We start from the raw sequence: 12,253 nt of genomic DNA, 5'->3' as shown, positions 1-12,253 counted from the left end.
CAAGAATAACAATGCAGCTCCTTAGGGCTCCACCTCCTGATGCCTGACTGCAGGTCCTTTTTGGTCCCCAGGCATGTGTATCCTCACATCTGAAGTGGCCTGGATAACTGCTCTTGCAATTAGATTTCCTGCCAAACAAAATGTTGCTCCTTGAGCAGAAGAAGCACTCAACCTTACTTAGTACTCTATACCTAATGTTTGTCATTCTCTGCTGTGGTACTCGGAGTAAGTCTCTGATAAACATGTGGAACAGAGGAATAAATACGTAAGTGAGGAATCAGGTGACTGAACTATTTAAATTGCACCCAGTTGAATAATGCTAAACTCCATGGCTTCCCATTGGCATGGCTTCTCAGATTCATCTTGTAACTTCATCTCCTGTGAAAATCTTTTTTAAAAACCTTCTAAGAGAGACTGGTTTTCAGGCTCATTTTTAAATTTTTCTTGCTTACTGCTTTATGAAAGTCCCATCACCCTACTTCAATCCACACTACTCCCCATTACCACCTTGATAGCTTTCACGTCCTCACTTCAGACTCTCTCAGAAGTCGGGAGGAAATAGATGCTTATGCTCCCTCTAGCCCCATGGACACTCTGGGTTGTGTTTGACATAATGCAATAGATTTCCTGAATCATTAAAATTGGCATAAATATCAACTTCAATGGCTGTTATAAACCATCTTGTGGGTATATCTTATGCTTCGTGCCTTTGTGCCCTGGTCAAATATTATATTTTTGTATTCTTTTTGCCCTAATGACAAACAAGATGACTTTCTCCATATAAAAACTTTTGTGAACATTTTTAAATTTTCTTTTTAAGACAGCTGACTATAGGTAGAATATCTGATACAAAAGACAAGATTACAGCTCAAGCTTCTGAAACATACTGCCAAATTGCTTTCTTGAAGAGTTATAAGAGGTTTCACACAACATAGCACCAGCAATATGAGCATCTGCATTGCCATACCAAACTAAGAGATGGATGATCTGTTAGTTCAGACACACTCTATTTCTATAAGACACAGAAAAGGGCACTTGATTTAATCTGCATTAACTTCATTCCTGCGGGGTCAAGCATTTATATGTGGGTACCTATTTGCTATTTCTATCTTTTCTTTTGTGGTTTGGTGCTAGTGACCTTTGTTTAATTTTTATTGTGTGCTGTTTTTTTCATTTATTTGTAGAAACATCTTAAAAATGCTGATGATTTTATTATGAACAGATGTCTTCTCTGATTAGTGTTTAATTATATGAGGGTTTTTTAAAATCTTAACTCTATGGGTTTAAGTTTCTATTTAGTTAATCATCTCATGTTTTATTGGACTTCTCTTTACAAAGAAGTTAATAACTATAAATTACTACTTGTAGATTTATCCCTTACCTTTAAATTTTAATTAAAATGAAGAAAGTGAAGAAAAGTTTTCAAAAATGATTTTATAAAATTCTAACAGGTTAAGCACTAGTATAGGACATATTGACCTAATGCAAATCTGGGCCTTAGATTCCTTGGTCTGGCCACTGTGTATTTCAGATAATATTTACTTGAATATATTTCAGAATACCCCAAAAATCTTCCTGTACCTCAATTGTTCATCTAGTATTAAAATATCATGACCCTCTTCTCTTCTTTGCCATGACCCATGCTGAGCCAAACTGTCTTGAAAAGGCATGTTTTATTGAAACCTAAGCACTTTTATGAAATAAATAAAACACCTTAATAATAATTCATAACTTGAAGATCATTTTTTGATATAGTGCTAACTCTACCCTTTCTTCCTTCAATGAGTAAACATGTTAAAATAGAACTGGGAGTGCTGCTGATATAGAGAAAACAGTAAACCAATCCCATTTTCTGTTTTGAAAAGAAATATTTGCAGATCATGATGCTGAGACTATTATTAATAACAAGTTAGTTATGGCCCAATAGCTTGAAATGACACCACAGCTGTGAACCCTACCAGAAAAAAAGAATACTATGAAGATGCAGGCACACATGATGAGGTAAAGTTGGCCTCATCTGTTGTTAGAAACACTGAGACTACCTGGGAAGTTTAAAGGAAGTGATCAACAGGTTCCAGAGCTATGACAGATTGTCAATTACCTTTCTTATATCAGGAGTAAGCATGAGCCTTCAGAAGACACCTTTATGAAGAGTCTTTTGTGATAAAAGCTACCACAGTCACTGCCTTTGTTTGTTCCTGTATAGAGAATTCAGAGTATTCTCACAAGAGCTATTGTGTAAAATGCCTGGTTTGGGGTGAGTGGTGAAGAGTTTGTTTCCATATATTCTCATGTAGGAATCAATTTTCTGAAGAGCTATGCTTCCCTTTCAGAAAATAACTGAGATATAATGGTCGCCATTAGGGGATTGCTCTAGATATTCACACCAGGAGCAAATTTAAAGGAGCACCAGCAGAACTCAGTACTAAAAACACTTTAATGCAATTTTTAAAAATAAAATTAATGCAAAAAGAACCAGTCATGCACCAAATATCAAAATCTGAAAGACAGAATTGATAGGTTCCTGGCCTGAGATTCTTTGAGATTTCATGGAGTCAAGGTTAGGCAGTTTTCGTGAGTAGCATAATCTACTTGCAGTGACTGAAAGTGTCTGTTTTATTTTCTTTCTTAATTGCAAGCAAGAGATCTGACCTAAACTCTGTCAAGCGGATGAGGTGGGAGGTTTGTAGTTGTTTTCATTATACAACAAATGTCACAAGGGAACAATCAATGACTTACATCCTCCTCCTAAGCTGCCTTATGGGGTGAACCTAGATTGTTATTCTAGAATGATCCCAGACTCAGAACCTACAGACATTTGGACATATGTAGTTGAGATCTCCTCTTGTTCTCTATAGTTAGAAGATGCCTCTACAGTGACTCTGTGTGTCTGCATTTTCTTATACTGCCAGCTAATTTCTTTTCCTTTAGCTTTATTCCTAACTATCCAGTTCTCATAGAAGAATCCAATTAAGTGGTCCTAGTTTTTGTTTGCTCTTTTTTTTATCCCTACCACACATATCATAAACCTCAGGAGGGGCCTGATTCTGGTCAAATCATCTAAGTCACACTGGCTATTCAGTGGCTGAGTCAAGTTGGATCAAGTTGAGGGGAGAGGGGGGCTGTTACAGACAGGGTAGATTTTCTAAATAGGGTATGGATGCAGCATCCCTCTCCAGTATGCCATAATTGCACATGTGATTGTGATTAAAAATACAAAGGAAGCAGGGCAAATAGCAAGTGCTAATGGAGTTCAGAGATCACCAAGGGCCAGGATTGTGTTAATTATATGCTACAAGAGCCTGCAATTATAAACCTGTAGATGAGCAAATAAATGTTGTTGGCTCAGCAGATGAGACCAAGAAGTCTTTTTTCTTTGCCCTTTGGTAGTGCATATCAGGATAAATGATTTATTTATAAATTCTCCTAGAGATTTCACTAATATCTTCAACTACCCCTTCCACTAGCCTGGAGATAATCACAGAATAAAGAGGGCAAGTAAATACTTTTGTTGGACTTCCATATTCATTACTTTCTGATTCTGGGTGTTTATAACAAATAAACAGGTCTTTCCATTATGACTGGCTGACTCACACTGCAGAAAATTATGTTCCCACTGCATTTCCTTACTGGAATGATGGTGACATCTATTCCAGCCGTTCAGATCCCAGTGACAGTGATTGGCATTTTTTTGTCTGTCTGCAGAGAAGTGACAGGGAACATAACTACAAGAATGACTAATATGCTGGCTGCAGGTATCAGACCTTCTGGGGCCCAGAGCTAAGACGTCTTCAAGGAGAATTGTATACATGGGCAGGAACTTTCACAAGATCTATGGGCAGGCACGGTGGCCAGAGACTAACACAAGGGGCTCAGTCTTCAGAGAGTACACAAAACCTGCATGCCAAGTACTTAAAGCTTTTCTTTCATTTTTTCAATAGCAACATTGGGGTTTCATCCCTCTTTGTAACCTAAAAATTAAGAAATATATAAAAGGTTTTAGATCTAATAACAATCTAAAATACTCAAAATACCTTAGGGCTTTCTTGAAAGAGCAAGAAAAATGTATTTTTCTTGGTAAAGAAGAACAAATACTATCTGTTGATTCAGTGAACATTTATCTAATTCCTAGCATGAGTATTCTGAATATAGCTGTGTAGCATTTATTATGTATTGTACTGAGACCTATATTTTAATACTACATGGCAGAATCTAGAACTTTAATGAAGCTATTGGTTGAAAAGCTTCAAAGATGAACCACCTTTTCACCATCATTTTGATTTTGCTGTTTGCTTATAAGAGGACTTAATCAAGGGTGCTATGTCTTAGTTTTTGTTTCTTCTCATTGATTCATGTCCACAGGTATATCAAGCATTCTTACAGGCAAGAAAAGACTCTGAGTCAGAGATACCTAATTTTTAGCATGTGACCATATAAAATAGCACATAAACAAGGAAGAAAGGAATGGCAGATTAAACAGCAGAGTTACATGAATCTATGACACTAGTAATTTATCTCTATTTTCACAAGGCTTTGGATGATACATGATTAAGCTTAGACAAGTAATTAATTCATGATTAAGGAACACTGGGGGTGACCATAAGCAAGAAAAAAGAAGCACCTCTTTCTAAAACCTAATGTATTTCAGCTTTCCCCAAACAGTGAATTATTTAATTGTTGAATAATGTAAAAATATTATATAGACATAAAATTATTATAAAAATACAAGTGAAAGTTTAAAGAGTTCAGCTCTTGGCAAAGTACAAGGTCCATATTCATTGTCTTGGAGGTAATATGGTATTCAGAAAATGAAGCATTTATCTTTGGCTGAGTAAAATATAGCTATGATGTTTTTGAGGACACACATTAGTCAGCTTTGATTTTATTTTTTCTATAAATATGGTACAACTGAAATAGAAAAAATGGTAATATCATTTTCTTGGCCTGTAGAGTCAAAATCAGACTGAAAATTGAATCAGTTCTCCTGTGCAAATAGGATATGGGGGTTACATCATCATGAAAATATTTTATATTCATTAACTCCTTTTTTTCCAAGATCCTATTGCTTTGAGTCTCAAGTTAGAAGAGGGAGGAATTCAATAGGAGATAACCATAAAGATCCTAGCAAAATCAACTTCCCGGTCAGCAGCTAGTTCCGAAAACTCTCTGCCAGGTCACACTGGACTAAACACTTATGGTGCCATATCTACACAAAACTGAGGCTAAGGAATAAAGTCAAAACATGTATAAATAAACCTATAAATAATGTATAATATATTAAATATAAGCAGAAAATTTGTTTTATACTGCGATGTGATAACAAAATGTCACGAAGTTGGGTTTTTACTTTTAAATACAGTGAAGTACTACTAGCTGCTTGATTGGTCCTCCTGTGTGCTAACTATGCATCTTTGTCTTCCTCTTGTATTACCAGGCCTCCGGAACCTGTTTACAGCACTGTGAACAAACTATGTGATAAGCCTGCTTCTCCCAGGCACTATTCCCCTGTTGAGTGTGACAAAAGCTTCCTTCTCTCAGCTCCCTACCCCCACTACCACCTAGGCCTGCTCCCTGACTCTGACATGACCAGGTACTGCATGTGCTTCCTCACTTCATCTCCAGTTGCATGTGCTTCCACAAGGATGGATGGGTGGAATTCGTCTCCACTCACTTGTTTTCGTGCTCAGCACCTTCCTTGTGGAGAGATGTTCAGCTTCCATGGTACAATGGGAGAAATTAAGAACATTGCTTTTTTTTTTTTCTTGCTGCTGTGCTCACAAAGCACTTTCAAACATGATCATGTAGAGCTCCACGTGTTCAATAAGGAAATAATTACATTGTTCTACCATCATTTCCTTCATTAGAGGGATAAAAGAGAACATTTACTGAGTATTTTAAATAATACTTAATAAATGTTCACTATGCCTCAGATACAATGACCTAAATATGTACATGTTATTATTATCTTTTAACATGTCAACTAGAATATTAAATTAAAGTGACCATAAAACTGGCTTCCTGAGGAACTAAGCAGTTTCCTAAAACTATAGAATTAATTGGTTCTATCTAACCACAATAAAGATAAACAATGTTTATATTTTGCTACTTGCTAGGTTTTTACATATGTTGTCTTATTTAATTCATCCCTGTGTATGTAAAGATACAAAAGTCAATGAAGGTTGTGGGATGTCCCTCAGCATGATCTTGCCAGTAAATATGCAGCTTAAATTTAAACTTAGAAGGTTCTGAGTTTTTCCATAACAACTTTGCAAGCAAATTCTTCTATATCTAAAGACTGGACACAGGTTTACTCTAATATCCTAAAACATGTATGTGGGTATGAAAAGCCTGTTATCATACAGTAGCCAGAGTCACAGAGAAATCAAGATAGAAGAAATAAAATATAGTACTCCATGAGATGCTTACAATTCAGTCTAGATGGAGAGCCCAGTTGGAAGATTTCTATGCAGAGTAGGTGCTTATTTAATTATGTTTGCAGACTGAATGTCTTCACAATGTTGTTAAGGCTAAGAAAAATACATACAGATTTTACAATGATTCAAGTTAAAAATAAATATATTGAAAGGATCTTCATTTAAAACATCTTTTTTTATGTTTTCGGGCAATCCACTCAAAAGTCAATTACAGATCTCTAAGAAAACTAAATAGCAAACTGTAAGTTCTAGATAGTATTTCCGGAAATAAATGAGAAAAATTTGACTATCCCATCAGCTGGAAAATTTTAACTTATTGTAATAATTTAAGTTTAATAATACTTCATGGCAATTTAAAAATATTAATTAAACCCTATCTTTTTTATTGATTCCAAAAAAACTGTTTATTGTTGTGATGACCTATACAAGTGAAAAACTCAAGGACTTGGGTTTCATAGCCAAGGGAAGAAAGGGAAACATTTACACTGCATAATGACTTCCCTATGGTCAGCCACATATGGGCATCTCTGCAAACTGAACTCTTATTTAGCCAAGCATTTGGCTAAATTACTTCTTATGAATTATTCCTTTAATCTATAGAATAAGATTATGAGACAGTTGTTATCATTGTTTTATTTCTCTAAATGAGGAGAGATAAAGATTTGAGAAGTTACCTGCTTTGTCACAGATGTCCACTAAATGACAGATCAGGGGTTCAAACCCAAGGGAAAGATGACATGGCAGAATAGGTCACATGCCGAGACACATGCATAGTGTCAGAGACATTTTTGCTCACTGGAAAGTCCCTTCACCCATTTATTTTTATTTTTCTCTATCTTAATCTTTTTCTCATCTCTATTTTTCTGACCCAGTGTGTGTGTGTGTGTGTGTGTGTGTGTGTGTGTGTGTGTGTGTGTGTGTGTGTGTGTGTGTATTTAATGAATGTGTGTTTTACACGGATTCCTATCCACTCCATTAAGGATCTTGATAGATCCCTCCTTAAAAATTTACCAATAAACAGCTGTCAGGGTCTAACTCTGGTGTGAACCCACCAGATTAGCTCTTTTCTGTCCACTTGCTGTGATTACTATTATAAAGAAAAGAAGACATTTCTTTCTTTTTTCTTTTTTTCATAACAAAGCATTTCCTTTTCCAATCACATGCCCTAAGCAATTTTAATATGCACCAGTCCCCAAACCACACCTACCTTCCCCATGACTTTAGGATTTCTATTTTCTGTTCATTCTAATTCTGTTTCCTGTTCCCCTTCTTTCATTTTACCCCTACATTCTCTTTTATATCCCTGGAAAAATTATACACGTGTGTATATGTACACCCATTCTAGAGGCTTTTTTCAGCAACACACTGATACCAAAAGTATTCAAACCCACTTAGCTCCTCTTCCTCAATCTCCAACTCAGTGAATGACATCAGTGGTGGAAGTCAAAGACCTGAGAATGATACTTAGCACATTAGTCTTCCCACCTCCATCACTGTGTCCATCTTTAAGTCCTATTTATTGATTCTACCCTCAAGTCTATTTGCTTTCCTCTATTTCGGTTTCTACAATTTTAATCAAAGCCCATCATCTACTCTGTTGTTCTCTCCATTTCCCCTGTCAGCCTCATTCCTTCTTGTGAACGCGGCTAAAATGATCTGTTAAAATAAAACAGATCAGATCTCTCTCCTTTTGCATTAGGATAAAATGCAAAGTCAGACTCTGCATGATCTAGCACCTGCCTGCCTTTTGAACACCTCATTTCACTATTTTTGCTGACCACGGAACTCACACTGGCATCCGTTCTCTTCACAAAATGTGTTACATCTCTACCTGTCTCAAGCATCCCCATGTGCTTTTCACTTGAAATGAAAGGCTTTTCTATACTTTACCTAATTAACTTCTGGTCATCTTAGATCCAGGCTTAAATTGCATTTGGTTAGAGAAGCTCTCTGAAAGAAAAATCAGGTCCCTATTATATGTACCCCCTCTTACACACACACACACACACACACACACACACACACACACACACACACACACACACACACACACACACACACACCTCTATATTTCTCCCTGAAAAATTAAGAATTGTATACTTTTATTTTATTTTGGTAAATAACAAATGTGTAAACAAGGAAATATGATCTTCAGACAAGCAAACATATACCTATTTCTGGACCAAGTTACATTCAAGCTTGGTTTATTCAGTTCATAACAAATGCACAACACTATTCCATGATGTTGAATTTACAGATGGAAACAGACCACAGTGATAGAAATTCACTGTGTGTTACACTCCTACCTAAATTGCAAGAGTGCTCAGTGTCCACATTACAGATCCATTAGGCAACTGTGGATTCTTCAGCAAGACAGAGTACCTTGTTTCAGTTTATTTACTTCTCCATTGGGGAGCAACTTCCCCAAGCAGATGTTTCTTGAAATGTAGCTAGTATTTCATGAGAATGATTTAAATATTCTGATTCCATTTTTTGTACTATATCTTACTTTTCCACTGTATCCTCAAATAAGTCATAGGCTCTTTTATAGAGAACTCAGATATAAATTCCATCTCTAGGTTAGTTATGCCGAGGAACCCAGTCTATGACCTTCCTTAGTCTGTGTTAATGTTACTCATAATAACACTAAAATATTCTGAAATTTTCTACCTAAGAATAATATTGAAAGAATGCACCTGCCTATTCCTCCATCCAAGATGCATCAAACTCCAGCCAAATGCAAAATATTATACTATAACAATGTATTGGTACATCAGTCACTGCCTCAAACCTCAGATTAATATTTCTGCTAGCTCAGGGAAATTCAACCTATGAAACTACCCTTGTTTGTATCATTAATCATGGATTGATATCTAGAAAGATGGATATATTGACAAAATTAAGGAGACTCCCTCCTTCTATATTGTCTGAGTTTCAGTGGAAAAGTTCTAGTTCTCAGCTCTTTAAGGTTATAATACATGCCCAGGGATAAACTGAGAACATATCTTACTACTAAATGATTATCTATAAGAATAGGTGTTATGTTTTCCTTAGGAAAGCCTTTTAAATTGCTTGACACAGTGGCTAAATACACAGATTATTTCTAGAGGACTTTTCAGGTGATGAACAAAACAGAAATGAGCAGAGCCTGGAGTTAAACTAAAATGTGGAGTTCTATTTAAAAAAAATGAGATTGCTATGAGACTTTCACTTATCTAGTACATCACTTTTTCTTTAGAGAAAAAATAGTTTTGATGTTGTCATTTGTTTTTCTACTTTGAAAGAACCAGTTGTTCCTTTTGATACTCCTGGGGCAATGTCAATAGTATTCTGGCTGTCTTTTCAACATCTATGTCATATTTTCATGTGTTCTTTTATCTAAAAATTGGTCTTCATTATTATTATTTTGCAGTTTAAAAGAGAGACTCAGGCAAAACAATTGATAGCCAATTAAAATGTACTGGCAGATTTTGGATAACAAATAGACTCAAAGTATTATATTAATATAAAGTACTTTCGGATATTGAAGAGAATATTTTCATGGAACTATAACATGCCAGTTATATCCTACATGTTGTGTTCAAAAGTAGATGAGACATAGTCTCCTCCCTTAAACTCAATGACATACAAGTGATGACTTTGTCACTGTGTAAAAAGATCTGCTCATGGGCCTATTCTGCTAATGGGCCTAATCTCTGTAACTGGTTGTTTGGGATATTTTTTTAATATTTGAAAGCAATTAAATTTAAAAGTATACTTGCACAAAGAACAACTTATGAGTCAGGTTGCACTTGAGCTCTGAAGAGATTTAGCACTGTGGCTAGCAGGTCGGGCTCTAGAAACCTTACCTACTAAAAACAACTAAAAAAAACACTGTTTCTGGTTTTCCTGAAATTATCAGGAAGACACTGAAGCTATATTCAGATTAGAGAATAAATGTGTTTGAAATTAAAAAAAAAAACCCTGATGGTGTAGAAAAGCAGGGTGGCTTATAGGAATACCAGGAGGCCTGTGCAGCTGTAGGTGAATGATCAAGTTGGAATTATAGGTACCTGCAAACATAGAGGAACTTCCTTGCCAGGCTGAAAATTGTGGAGTTTTTACTATAAACATTAGGGAAGTTTGGCCATATTAACTGTACTTTTGATGAGATTGCTTATCCTGTGTGGAAAGCATTTGAAGGCAGGGAAATGAGCATGTCTCAAGCATACCATAAAACACCCATGACATCCTGATAACCAAAGCTGAGTCTGCAGAGGTGATACAAATAGATTCAGGTGCTTATGTGTTAAATGCTACTTAGTGGTTGATACATGGGCAGAAATGTCTGGAATGGCATATTTACTAGATAGTGACTGCATTGCTTCTTAAAAAGCATGGGCACTCTTCTCCATAATAAATATGCTTCAAACTCCTTAAAAGGCAACAACAAAATTCCGTGTTTATACACGAAAATATCATAATGAAACTAAGTATTTTCTACAATTAATGTACAAAGTGTAAGAAGAGCTTTGGGATTATTTAAAGTAATGAAAGGGAAGGGAAACAAAGAATATTAGGACCCTCATTTAGAGTGAGCCATGTGATGTTATAGAGAGGCCAACAATGGTACCTACACTGATTGAGTTCAAGTCCTTTTTAGGCCATACTAATCACACACATTTTAGCTATTCCTCTCTCTCTATCTCTATCTACCCATCTATCTATCTGTCTCTCTGTTTCTCTCTGTGTCTCTCTGTCTTTCTCTATTTGTCTCTGTATATCTGTCTGTTTCTCTCCTTCAATTTTCTCATGAAGAAGTTTGGAAATAATCATATCTGTGCTGGTCCCCTTATAGACAGTTGTGGGAATCTAGAGAAATTGAGTAAATGAATTTGTCCATCCAGGGATTGACTTCATTAGTCTGTATTTTTCTCCCCTGTTTATTCACTCTTAAAAGCTTTGAACTCATACATATTCCTTCCTTTTACTACGAGTGTGAGGAAGCGTGTTTATCAGTGTGATTTCCAAAAAGCAAGTGGAGTCTCTGGACCCTACTGAGAGCATGCTGTGTTTTATACCCAGGCTCTCATGAAGTTGTAACCTCATCTCAACCCACTCTGCATGCACCTGATTCTCATTCAGTTCTCCACATCTCACATCTACTCTGCCACCAACCTGTGGATCATGAAAGAAAACCTGAGCCTTACTCACACTATTCAATCTGGGAGATAACACCAGGAGAAAAAAATCATTGGCATTCTTACTTACTTAACAGGTAGATAGAATCTAAAGAATTATTATTTTGTTTTTAATTAAAACCGGAGAGGAAGTCCTTGGGACACAGTTCCTAAGGCAAAGTACTTCCTGAATCCATGTGGCAGCTTCAATTTGAAGAGTGTCCCCTATCTTTTTTGGAGGAGATTCTCCCCAATTAAGCAGTGTCTGAATTAAGGAGTGTCAGGAGAGATCAATTGGCCCCTACAACATAACTGAGGCTGTTCTCTCCAGATTTAATTCCCAGCCTCTTCCCTCCAAGTGTGATTCATACAAAGGTTCCTAATGAAACGTATCTTGCTTTTCAACTGATGCATCCCTAAATGACCCATCAGCACTAACTGCTGTCCCAATATGTTTTTCTTTCTATTTTCTTAATACTTGGGCAAGAATTTCCTTTAAATTGGAATTCAAGAATAGATTTTGAATCACAATGAAAATTGTGTAATATGCAACCAAACACACCTGCCATACAAGCTCTCTGGCACTCTACAATGCTGGCAGATGAGGTAAGAATGGAGGCTTGGTCAGGGGTAAATAATTTGTTATGAAAGACCTTGAAC

The 12,253-nt window shown here is 36.2% G+C and overlaps 1 protein-coding gene across 3 annotated transcripts in view; it reads left to right on the top strand.

The window, feature by feature from the left end:
- The window catches only part of LOC107977363 (disks large homolog 2), a 1,172,797-nt gene that overhangs the window by 733,062 nt on the left and 427,482 nt on the right, over window positions 1-12,253 (top strand). For 2 of the 3 annotated variants that reach the window (XM_035442394.1, XM_035442395.1), the window contains one exon: window positions 5,435-5,590. The exons of the other annotated variant lie outside the window; for it this stretch is intronic. In XM_035442394.1, coding sequence (XP_035298285.1) covers window positions 5,435-5,590 — 156 coding nt within the window. The remainder of the gene's footprint in view (window positions 1-5,434; window positions 5,591-12,253) is intronic. 3 annotated transcript variants of the gene reach the window in all.

The sequence above is a fragment of the Cricetulus griseus genome, chromosome 3 (genome assembly GCF_003668045.3).
Source record: "Cricetulus griseus strain 17A/GY chromosome 3, alternate assembly CriGri-PICRH-1.0, whole genome shotgun sequence".
In the NCBI taxonomy this organism is placed as follows: domain Eukaryota; kingdom Metazoa; phylum Chordata; class Mammalia; order Rodentia; family Cricetidae; genus Cricetulus; species Cricetulus griseus.
This window is presented reverse-complemented; position numbering and strand designations above follow the sequence as displayed.